Source organism: Petaurus breviceps, unplaced genomic scaffold (assembly GCF_028583685.1).
Source record: "Petaurus breviceps papuanus isolate PSGF00001 unplaced genomic scaffold, PetGlider_PUasm1.0 90639, whole genome shotgun sequence".
Taxonomy (NCBI): Eukaryota; Metazoa; Chordata; class Mammalia; order Diprotodontia; family Petauridae; genus Petaurus; species Petaurus breviceps.
In genome coordinates, this window is record NW_027187296.1 from 614,462 (window position 1) to 626,841 (window position 12,380).

Genomic DNA, 12,380 nt, shown 5'->3' on the forward strand with positions numbered 1-12,380 from the left:
CAATAACCTACTAAATGGGTAGCTATGTGGTACTGTGGATAGAGTGCTAGGCCTGGAGTCAGGAAGACTCCTCTTTCTGAGTTCAAATCTGGACTCAAACACCTCCTAGCTTTGTGATCCTGGGCAAGTCACTTAATTCTGTTCGCCTCAGTTTCCTCCTCTGTCAAATGAGCTAAAGAAGGAAATGGCCAACTGCTCCAGTATCTTTGCCAAGAAAACCCCAAAGGTTGGGGTGGCTAGGTGGCACAGTGAATAGAGCACCGGTCTTGGAGTCAGGAGGACCTGAGTTCAAATCCAACCTCAGACACTTAACACAAAACTAGCCATGTGACCTTGGACAAGTCACTTAACCCCGACTGCTCTACCTTCTCCCCTCCAAAACAAAAAAAGAAAAAGAAAAGAAAGAAAACCCCAAAGGGGGTCTCTAAGATTCAGACATGACTGAAAAACAGCAACAACAAACTGTCTCCCTTTTTAACATCTCTCCCTACTCCAACTGCCATTCAGTTACCAGAGTGATTTTTCTTTAAAAAAAAAAAAGGTATGCCCAATTCCAAAAGATGCTACCCACCTCCAAAGAAAGAACTGGTGGAGTCTGAATGTAGATCAAAGCATACTATTTTCACTTTCTTTATTTTTTGTGTTTTTTTCCTTTTGCAAACGAATATTTTTGTGAACTATGTCTTCTTTCACAACATGACTAATGTGAAAGTTGGTTTTAGATGACTGCACATATGTAACCTACATCAAATTGCTTACCGTCTTAAGGAAGGGGGAAGCAGAGGGAGTGAGAAAATTTGGAACTCAAAATTTTATTTTAAATGAATATTAAAAAACTGTCTTTACACGTAAATTGGAAAAAATAAAATGCTGTTTTTAAAAAAGGTCTGCCCATGTTACCCCACTCTTCTCCCACTCACTGAGTTTCACTGGCTCCCTATTACCTCCTGGATTATATATAAAATCCTCTGTTTAGCATTTAAAGTTCTTTATATATAATCTCACCTCTCTTCCTACCTTTCCATTCTTATATTTCTTTCTCCATGCTTGTTTAATCCAGATACTGGCCTATCTGCTGATCCTCACACAACCCTCTGTACATTCAGGTCTGGAATACTCTTGCTCAGGAAGGAAAAACCTGAGGCATTGAGGTCACATGTGGCCTTCTAGGTCCTTGAGTGCGGCCTTTTGACTTGAGTCCAAGTTTTACAGAACAAATCCTTTTATTCACATGTGGCCTTCTAGGTCCTTGAGTGCGGCCTTTTGACTTGAGTCCAAGTTTTACAGAACAAATCCTTTTATTAAGGGGATTTGTTCTGTGAAGTTTGGATTCGGTCAAAGGGCCACCCTTAAGGACCTAGTGGGCCACATGTGATTCCCCATTCCTGCTCTGGATCCTCACTTCTACCAAATGGTTTCATTGGTTTCTTTCAAGAGAGCTCAAATCCCACTTTCTGCAGGTGAGGTCACCTTCCCTCTACTCTATCTACTCAACCTCAATATGTAGTCTCCCTCATTAGAATGTGAGCTTCTTGAAGACAGAGCCTTTCTTTGCATCCCCAAGACTTGGCACAATGCCAGGCCCACACTAAGTACTTAATAAAAACCTGCTGACTGACTCACCAGTGGGTGTTCACTCACTTAAGATACCTGAATGAAGAACAGGTGATCTTTTCTTAGTAATATGGTACAGAGGAGTCTGAATTCGGCTAGCTGCTCTCCAAGATCCCTTCCAATTCTGACCTTTTGTGATTCTGTGAATACAATTATATGGTAAGAAAGCCTATACTGTTATAATGAGATGCCAGGGCACTTTGAAAAGCATATACTATGCTTCTAATATGTAAACTTTGACCACAGTGAACTCACTGATGATAAGTCCTATCTAATGAATATATCTAACTACTATGTCTGTATGTATCTGTGTATATGCACGCACACACACATACACACACACACACACGTCGTTTGCTCCAAAATGATTACTGCACGTAAAGGACACACTATAAGGTTATATTTCTCAGTTAAGGGTTGAAATACAATAATTAAAATTTTTTGATTCTACATTACTAAACATTGTCAATGTTGGCATATAAATTAAAAATAATTTTTTACTTTATAAATTTACCTTTGTTAAATTGATTTCCTTTATAACACAGTGCTGGTTGTCTGCCTTTCCTTTTGCCAAGAATGCTTTCCCAAAGGCTCCTTCCCCAATCATTTTAATTACATCATATTTATCCATGGTTTCTGGTGTAGAAAAATGTCTGGAATGAAAAAATCTTTAAAATAATTCATACGTTTTATTATGATTAGGAAATTAGATAATTAATATGATTGTAGCAATAATCATCATGAGAACCATTAGCAAGCAAACTGAGTCTATTTTACGGGAAACAGTGAAGAAAACCTCTCTCAGCCTACGACTCTCCCTCTCTGATAAATGGCCTGGCTATGTTGTACTTAAAAACTGATTAATTTTGCTAACACGTCTTTCCTTCCAAAATTTTCTTTCTTTATGGAAATAAAAACTTATTCCCATAAAGAAAGTTAGCTATATAAATTTAGGATTTAAATATATATGTATATACACATATGTGTGCATTGCCTCTTTTTGAATCCCTAGGGTTTACAAAAGTGTCTGGCATGTAGTAAATGCTTAATAAATATTTATTGATTGATACATACATACATACACACATATGTATACATATATCAGCACACAGTAGCTAAATCATTTGTCAGTAAGGAAGAATCAGGCTGGGAGAGACTTTCTTCACCGTTAGTCAGTTATTAGTCTGATTCTTCATGACCCCTTTCGGGGTTTTCTTGGCAAAGATACTGGAGTCGTTTGTCATCTACCTTTTCCAGTACATTAAGGCAAGCAGAGATTCAGTGACTTGGCCAGGGTCACACAGCTCGTAAGTGTCTGAGATCAAATTTGAACTCAAGTCTTCCTGACTCCAGGTCCATATACTCTATCCACTGAGCCACCTAGCTGCCCTTTCTTTACTGAGTTTCCCATAAAAGACTTCCTCGGCTTGATGATTCCCATGATGATTATTGCTACTATATCTATACACACATAGCAGCTAGTTGTAGAGGTGGATAGAGTGTCGGGTCAGGAGTCAGTTAGATGAATCTTCCTGAGTTCAATATGGCCTCAGACACTAACTGTGTGACCCTGGGCAAGTCATTTAACCCTGTTTGCCTCAGGTCCTCATCCATAAAATTAGCTGGAGAAGGAAAGGGCAAATCAGTCCAGTATCTCTGCCAAGAAAGCCCCAAGTGGGGTCATGGAGTCAAATACGACGGAAAATGACTAAACGACCGCAATATTTGTGCGTGTGTGTGTGTGTATACGCATAGAGAGAGGGAGACAAAGACAGAGACAGAGAGGCAGAGAGACAGAATGTGTGGGTTGAAATTCTAGCATTTTTATTGTCCTGCGTTTTTCTGAACATTCCTGCTCGCGGACGTGAGCTACCTGGGTGCTGTGTGTGTGTTTGCGGCTCCTGGTGCTGTGGCTGGGCAGCGCTCAGGTGTGCAGGTGCCAAGCCCCGGGGACCGGCATCATCCCTACTCTCCACAAACACACCTCGGCCACACCCGCGATGCTCCCAAAGCTTTCAGAAGGAATCTTCCCTGGGGGAGGCTGTGGCAGCTTGGAAGTCATCGTTTTCTTTGGGACGCCCCCACCCCGGGAAGGAAACTGCTGGGTGGCCAGTGTGAGCTTCCCTATCAGTCCGGGGGACTCTGTCCCGGACAAGAAAAGCCAAGATGCCTCGGGAGCTGCGCGACCCCCGCAGCAGCTCTACCTGGCGCGCCTGCCCGCTCTGTTTCCCGTTGCCATGGAGACCGGGTTCGGCTGCCTCCCAGTGTCCCTTCGGGCGCGCGACCCTTGACTGTTTCTCCCCCACCCCCGCCCCACCTTTCAACCCGAACGAGAGCGCGCGCGTCTCCCCCTTCCCCCACCTTATACACGGCGGGCTCGCCCCCCGTTCGTTCACCTGCTCAGCTTCTTTTCTAGGCGGCTGCTGCTGCGGCAGCGACGGAGGAGCCCTGGGCCTGGCCGCTTGGCTTGCCCCACAGCGCCCCCGTGTGGCTGCGGGGAGGAGTCCGACGAAGTGATGCGGGATCCAGGGCGGAACAGGGGCTTGGACCAAAGCCAAGGCTTCATCCTGCACGGGAGCCGTTTGATGATGTACCTGCTCAGGGACCTCACCTGCTGCTGGGCTGACTTGGCAAAGCCCAGGTAATGCATCTTTTAGGACAAGCCCGGCCTGAGCTCCCGGCAGGAAAGATGGTGAATTAGGCAAAATTTGTACCTGTCCTTCTCCACTCCCACCCCCAGCACCTCTCAGGCTCCCCTCGATCACAGATCTGGGGTCGCTGTGTGACCTCGGGCAAGTCAATCAACCTAGGTAGGCCTCAGTTTCCTCATCTGTAAAACAAAGGTGTTTGCTTAGATGGCCTCTGTCTCTTCCTCCTCCAAATCTATAATCCTAAAACCCCCTCCCCACTTGTAAAAATGTTACACATATAATGACACTCAGACCTCACTGTATTTACATTTCGGTAGATGTAATGGGAATGTAAATTTTTAAGATCTTCCCTGCCCCTAGGCTAAAGTGCACCTGGAGCCTGGGGTGGGAGGCTTGTTTTTCAGTAGATGCTTTTTGATTGGCCAGTGGGTCCAGAAGGTTGTTACATTCTCTGGGCCAGGAGAAGGCTATATAAACCCTGATTTGAGGCTTTGTTTTGGGGGCTCACTTGGAGAAGCCTTCTGTGATTTGATCAGATGAAACAATGGGAAGCCGTTGAGAGCCCCCACTCAGCTTTGAAAAACCCAGATGTTGATTTGGTATGGATGTAATGGTTGGACAGTTTGGAAATCTGTCTACTTGATCTGTTTCTCTGTCTTGATAATTCTGTCTGTATACTCTGAAGTTTGGGGTGCTGACCTCTTTCCCTTGAACTAGGTAAAGGATACATATTTGACTGATTAAAGTACACTTGTTAACCCATTTTGAGTTGCTTTCCTTTATCAAAGCAGATCTAAGAACCTGTGTTGGCAGACACCCTGGGGATGCTGGGGTGCTTGCTGCTACAGTAGAGTACTGCTCTTGGAGATGGTAAAACCCCCAAAGAATGAATGCTATGGGTGGGATTCTAATCGAGGTGATTTACAGGTAATGAAGGAAGATATTTTCGGGAAAAGGGGGTCTAGCTACCATCAAATTACTGTGTTGGGATACTGCCACATGCAAAACACCTTTAATACTACTATTTACCTATTAAAGAAGCTGGGGAGCCTACTGATGGAGATCGTTGATAATGATGTGCAATGGAAGTTCCCTGGAGAGATTTGGAGGTACCTATAGACATTCTGTAATTGGTGCCTGTTCTGCTGACCTTGTGGACAGCAGCCTTGCGGATTGGCTGCAGTTGCAGAACTTGGACTGGCCTCAGTCAGCCTCAGTCTCTCCATAGATTTCAGCTCTTGGTTTGGCTCCCTTGGTGATCTGGTGAAAGGCAATGTTATGAGAGGCTTTGGGCCCTCTCCTTCCAAGATGAAATGTGCCCTCATGAATATGGGCATTGATTCTTTGCCTGCTCAATATTTGTTCTTTAGATTTAGATGAAGGAATTAGAGACTGTGACCTCATGAGTTTTGAAGGTCAGGAATGTGAGCCATCCAGGAATTAAGTCCATGATGGATTTTACAACCAGCCCAGGATCAATGCTCAAGGAGCTACCTTCAGGACCCAGTCCTGCAGTAACTGAGGCAGCAGCAATATCACATACATATGGACATGAACTGATAGACTCTCTCATCCCTCTCACTACATTACCTATCCCCTCTCCCTTTCCAGTCAGTTGCTTCATTTATAGTGAAAATGCTAATATGAATGTTATTCAGTTGTTTTAATAACATCTTTGTCTCTGGACAAACATTACACATATGATCAATCACCTTAAGAAAAATATAAATTAGGCAAACACCTGTACCTGATCAAAAAATTGTGATTCTTAGCACCTTCTTACCTGAAGAAATTTTGAATTGTGGATTATTTTAAAAAATTTTTAATAGGCTGCTGTGGTATCTACCACTTTCGCATGGAATGGGTAGTGTATGGTAGCTAAAATACATTTTTAAATGATCATCAGTAGTTAAGTCTAACCAAAGGCAAGGAGAATCTACCACTTCCTTTCTGGGATATATTTCATGCAAATTATTAAAATCTGTGTTGAACAAAGGCCAAACATAAATTTTGAATATCTCCATGATCAACCTGGTTTTCCTAAACTCTCTCTCTCTCTTTCTCTCTCCCCCCCTCTTCAGGTTGCTGGAGTATTTGGATTTTAATGTTTTTTCAATCACCATTAGTTGTTGTAACACAATGTGGAATGGGAATCAATTTTGTTGTTAAGTTGTAGGTAGCTAGCTAATAGTATAAATTGCAGGGATCAATTTTTTTTAAAGGCAATAGTGGGAAATGGGAAACACTTCAATTGAACAATTCTATAAAATTTATGAAGTGATTATTACATACTAAGCATGATGCTAGAGGGTTTATAAAGACAAATGGGCCTCCTTCCAGGCCCTTCAATTTATAATCTTGCAGGGGAAAGAAGAAAAGATGCACAATAACTATGACACAAATTAGAATAGAAATACTTCAGAGAGTTACAAACAAAGTAATCAGAGACAGTAAAGATTATGTTTACCTAGAGCGATTAAAGAAAATGTGAGCCAGGAGTTATAAACAAAGGTACAGCAAGGGCAAATCTTGGGGTGGAGAAAGGAGGGCGAAGTTGAGAAAAGATGATTTTGACTGTTTTGGAATTGCAGGATGAGGTCATGGATGAATGCAGTTTGGGCAAAGTGCTTGACAAAACCAGAAAGGATAATGTGAAGCCAGACAGTGAAGACCCTAGAAAGTATACCTCATCACCAGGTATCACTGTCTATACCTATCACTAGGCAATAGAAAATCACTGAAGTTTCTTGAGTAGTAGAAGTGTGATGAGATCTCTGCATTGGAAAAACGAATTTGGCAGAAGTCTGTAGGATGAATTAGGAGACAAGAGGCATGTAGATCAGTTAAGGGGTCATTGCAATAGTTCAGGCCAGATAGTGGTGGTAGAAATAGAAAAGAGTAATCTGGAAGGAAAAATATGATGAATTTAAATCACTAAGCTATAAGGAACTACAGCCTGAAGTCCTAAAAAGAACAGAAAAATATCATGATAGCTAGGTCACTGACTGGTCTTTGAAAGATTATAGAGAATGGGAAAGGCATCACAGAAATGGAAAAGGGAAAAAATGCCCCGGGTTCACAAAGAAGATTATGGTGCCTGCAAAGTATTAGGCCAATGAGCTTGATTTCCAAATCCTGGCAAAATTCTAGGATGTAATAAATGATGATTACTATCTTGAAAGTGAAGTAGTGTTCAGAGAGCCAGTATGGCTTCATCAAAGGCAATTCATGACAAATTCATTTTTTATTTCCTTTTCTCACATAATTAAGTGACTATTAGAACAGCAGAATCATAGTTTTCCCTAGATTTTACAATTTTTCACAAAGCATTTGACAGAATGACTTATTCCCTCCCAGTATTATTGTCAATCTTAACTCTTCCCCTTCCCTACCCCTGCTTAATTGAGTTTGATGCATTTCTATGTTAAACTCTGTGTTTACTTTTTTATTTAGTTCAGATAAGAGTGAGGTTCATCTGATGCCCCCTATTTCCACTCTTTTCCTCCATGTTTGTTTACTTTCTGATGCATACCAGTTATGAGAAAGAACAAATCTTTCTTTTTGACACTAGTAAACTCCTTTTATTTGCCCTTATTCCCCCCTTAAAACTCTCAAGATAGAATCAATACACCCCCCAAACCATGTTTTTCTTAACTCATTCAATACCCCTTGAACACATTAAAGTTCTGAAAAGACATTTACTTCTTCTCCTAATAATGGAATGTTTGCACTTTTCAATTGCTCATATAAATTTATTTTTCTAGGTTTCCCTAAACTCCCATATTTCTATTTCAAAGTGCCTACTCAATTCTGATTTTTCTATTAGAAATGTCATAATGTCTTCTATTCCATTTAAGATGCATTTTCTTCCTCTCTAGGATTACAACTCAGCTTTGCAAGGTGAGTTATTCTTGCTAATGTGCCTCTCTCTCTCTCCCTCTTTTGCCTTTTAGACTATTGTAATCAAAAATCTCCTCTGGTTTTCAGTAGAAGCTGCCTTGTCTTGTGCTCCTAAGTACTTTAAATGCTTCTTTCTGACTATCCTGATGCCCCTCTCAAAGGCAACCAGGTGTTACAGTGGTAGAATGCTGAAATTGGATTCAGGTAGACCTGAAATTCAAATCCCACCTCAGATGCATACTAGTTGTGTGATCCTGGGAAAATCACTTAACCTCTATCTGCCTCATTTCCTCAATTGCAAACTGGAGCTAATTATAGAACTTATAGTGTGGTAAGGATCAGGGGATATAATATTTTTAAAGTTCTCAGCACAGTGACTGGTATATAGCAAGCTCTTAATAAATGTATATGCCCTACATCCCTTCCCTCAAGGGAACCCTCCAACTCTTGTTGCCTTGTGATAGAATCTTGCAGGCTATACAGCACTCACTCTGCTGGAGGGGACCCCTTCTTATTTCCTTAGGCTTCTGGCTGACTCTGTATACAGTTTTAGTATAACTTACTATAGCTTCTCACTGGGTTTCTTTGTTATTTGGTCTGGTTGCAAACCTGACGGTTTTGCTAGAGTAGGTATGGGGGAGCTGGGCGGTCTGTCTCCTGTTCTGACAGCCATCTAGATGCCTTTAAAAAACTGCTTTTAAAAATGTTACTGAAATATTTTGGCAATAAATAGCAAAGTATTCACAAAAATAAATTACTCAACGATTATTCTAATGCAAGAAATAGAAACTTTTATTATGAAAAAAGCACAAAAAAGTGACCAAATATTTTCAGAAAAATCAAGAAAATTATAATTTCTCCAAGGAAGTATGACTCTCAACATTAGACACCTTAAGATTACAAAACAGAGAAACTGGTCCTGGTTACAAATGAAATGAGGGGATAATGCGGAAATAAAAAATTTTTATTATTAAAAAAAATGAAGGCTATAAGATTCATAGTCTGTCATAGCCTAATTATATATCTCTAATTCCAAATTATCTCCTACCTACTTCAGTTTCACCATGGCACCTCCCCTAATTCCTTGATCTTCAGATTAAATACTGTTTTTGCCTAACCAATTGCCTGTCCCCATCTCAGACTTGCTTTGTTCCTACTTATAAGCCCAAGTTTAGTACCATCTGCTTTGCTCTCTGATACCTACTAACGTCCTTCTTCTGTCCTATCCTTCCTTATCTTTCATACCTGTCCACTGATCTGATTGAGAAATTCAACTCACTCTCATCCTCCTGTTTCTGTTGCATCCCTTCTGGCTCCTTGATGTCATATATTCATGGAGCAATTCATTTTAAAGCACCCTTTGCACACAAAAACGTAGCACAGTACCTTGTACTTCAGACTGAATCATGAGATCAATTGACAGAAACATCCCCGCATAGTGGAGAGAATACTGGAATACTTGTATGTACCTATTTCTTTACATGTTGTCTTCCCCACAAGCATGTGAACTCCTTGAAGGCAGGGACAGTTTTTGCCTTTCTTGGAACACCTAGCAGTTAGCACAATGCATGGCATGTAGCAAACACACTTAATAAATATTTGCTTACTGACCGACTGACTCGGTGACATTATAGTTCCAGCCCTACCACTGTGCAATCTTGGCCAAGTCACAACCACTCTGAGCTACAGTTTCTTGACCTATAAAATAAATGGTCTAGATTAGGTCTCCTCAGTCATTCCCAAGATCTAAAATTCTGTGACTCTAATGAGACCTTAACTTTTTTTTATTAAGTTTTTATGAAGTTATTTTTAAAATTACATCATATTAAGCAAAACTGTAACCATTATTACAGAGATAACCACATATAGACCCTGATGGCTTCTCTATTCTCGCCACATCCCTTACACAGCAGTTATCAATGCTTTTCCCATTGTCAAATTCCCTGCAAACACCAAGGGGAAGAGTCACCTGAGCAATTCAGAGCAAACATTTATCTTGTGTCCACCATGTGCCAGAAATTGCAGATAATAAATGCAAAGAGGCCCTGCCTTCAAATAGCTTACATTCTACCAAAAAGACTGCAGTCCAAGAATGGTCCAACTGCAAACTGACAGCAACAAAGCTTGATTCTCCTCTCAAGGATCTGTCCTTCCTTATTCTATATCATTGGTTATACTCATGTCCTATTCTCATTGCTCATGCCTGACATCTGGTGTGATCTAGAAACAGCCCACTCTCACCCTCCTATTTTTCATCCCACTCTGCTCTTCCTATTTCTGTTCCATTCCCACTGGCTCCTTTGTCAACTAGTGGAAAAAGATCCTACTACTTAAGAACAAATGCACTGCTAAAAATACATCCTGTTACACTCTCATAAAAATGTTATGGAGTATAAATACATAATGTGTCAAAATCTTGTTAATAAGTGGCAATAACCATCAAGATACAGGGCTTTCCCCTACCAAAATATTTTAGGATTAAAAGTAGATTGAATATTGAGAAAAGAAGTCTCAAGATGTTTTCCCAGGATGGCACCACTTCCCTTTCTGATGTATAAAGAAAACCTTTGACATGATGCTGTTCCAATTAGAGGATTAATACAGAACTAAGATCTACTTCAAAAACCCACTGGAGTTCTCATCTTTAATATTTACATCTTTCAGCTATTTTGTTGTCAAAGTAAACTTACACAGTGTTGATTACTTAATTTAACAATTCTTCTGAATGTGCTTAAGAAACATTTCTCTTGGAATTATTCACAATCCACGCACTTTAATTCAGCTCTCCTCTTCAGTTCAGACACCCAATCTGGGTCATCATCTTCTTCTTCAAAATCCCTATATGTGAGAAAGAAAATATAAAGTCTTCATCAGAGGTACTCAATATTTATTGATTTAATACAAGAAAACATGATTATTAAAAAAAAAAAGCTTTATTCTCCTCTCTCCCACCCTTTATTCTCCCTTCTCTTGACCATTAAATGGGTCTGGAGGAGGAGGGCTGATAGGAAAACTCTACTAAAAGTCCTACTATTTCAACTGCAGTTTTTTGTTCCTAATATTTAGGATGAAAAAAATGGCAAGGAGTACAAGATTTGAAAAATTAGATACACAGATCCAAATTAACAATGGAATAAAATTCTATATTTCAGTATTGTATTATTCCTACAGGACAAAATATCACACATGTATTTAACAAGGGTGAAAAATAATATAAAATCCCCATATTGAACATGAAATTATTATGTAATAATCCTGTTAAAGCCAACACATGCCAACTAAAAATTTTTAGATAAATTTGCACATACGTGTCCTCTTCATCTAATCTAGGTTCAAGTCTCTCAGGGTCCAAGCTGATATCATAATCTCCATCTACACAATCTGATGTTTCTGCTTCATCATAAAGAGGTCCTTTCAGGAAATTATCTGACCCTTTAAAAGATTAAAAGAATATCAACTTTAAAAAAAATTCCTGTTTTGTTCATACATACATATGTGGATATATGTGTATATTTAGATATTTATACACACAAAGAAACACACATGTATCTCCATATATATATGTACACACACCCATCTATTTTATACACACACACACACACACACACACACACACACACACACACACATATACATACACACCATATATTCCCAACTCGACCATAAGATTCTTGAGGGCAGAAACGATGTCCTTGACTTCTGCCTCCCACATATATTGCTGAATACATGGTAATACTCAAGTAAACACTTAATGGCTGGCTGATTAAGGAATGCTATCTTCCCCCTTCAAGAACAAATGGCTCCGCTAGGTTTCCATGACAGTTTCCAAGTAGATATTGTTTCCTTTCCATGCTCTGTTTACACAAGTATGATAATGAGAAAAGGACTGCAAGCATATATCACAACTGCCTATGTATCATGTATAACTTACCATTATTATTTCTGCTTCCCAAGTTCTTTCAACTAAGAATTTTAAAAAGCATTTTAATGTGGGGATCTTTGTTTAAAAGATGAAAATGATCAAAGAAAACATAGTTCAATCCCTTTCTTAAATGATATAATATAGGTATGGGGCCAGGAATAAAAACTCAGGATCCTGACTGCTAGTTGAAACTTCTAGTTAACAAAAAATCCAGCCTGATAAAAGGCAAATCCTATTACAAATAACAAAACAAAGAGTTGCTATGTCATTATCCACTCTAGCATGGAACTTGA

The 12,380-nt window shown here is 39.9% G+C and overlaps 2 protein-coding genes across 3 annotated transcripts in view; both read right to left on the reverse strand.

Annotated features, from left to right (window-relative positions):
* Positions 1-2,256, reverse strand: part of NEK5 (NIMA related kinase 5) — a 118,069-nt gene extending 115,813 nt beyond the window's left edge. The window contains exon 1 of the mRNA XM_069064561.1: positions 2,129-2,256. Coding sequence (XP_068920662.1) covers positions 2,129-2,245 — 117 coding nt within the window. The 5' untranslated portion in view covers positions 2,246-2,256. The remainder of the gene's footprint in view (positions 1-2,128) is intronic.
* An 8,523-nt stretch (positions 2,257-10,779) lies between these two features.
* Positions 10,780-12,380, reverse strand: part of NEK3 (NIMA related kinase 3) — a 32,578-nt gene continuing 30,977 nt past the window's right edge. For both annotated transcript variants that reach the window (XM_069064599.1, XM_069064600.1), the window contains exons 15-16: positions 11,474-11,597; positions 10,780-11,003 (exon numbers count right to left, since the gene is read on the reverse strand). In XM_069064599.1, the coding sequence (XP_068920700.1) occupies positions 10,919-11,003; positions 11,474-11,597 (209 nt within the window). In that variant the 3' untranslated portion in view covers positions 10,780-10,918. The remainder of the gene's footprint in view (positions 11,004-11,473; positions 11,598-12,380) is intronic.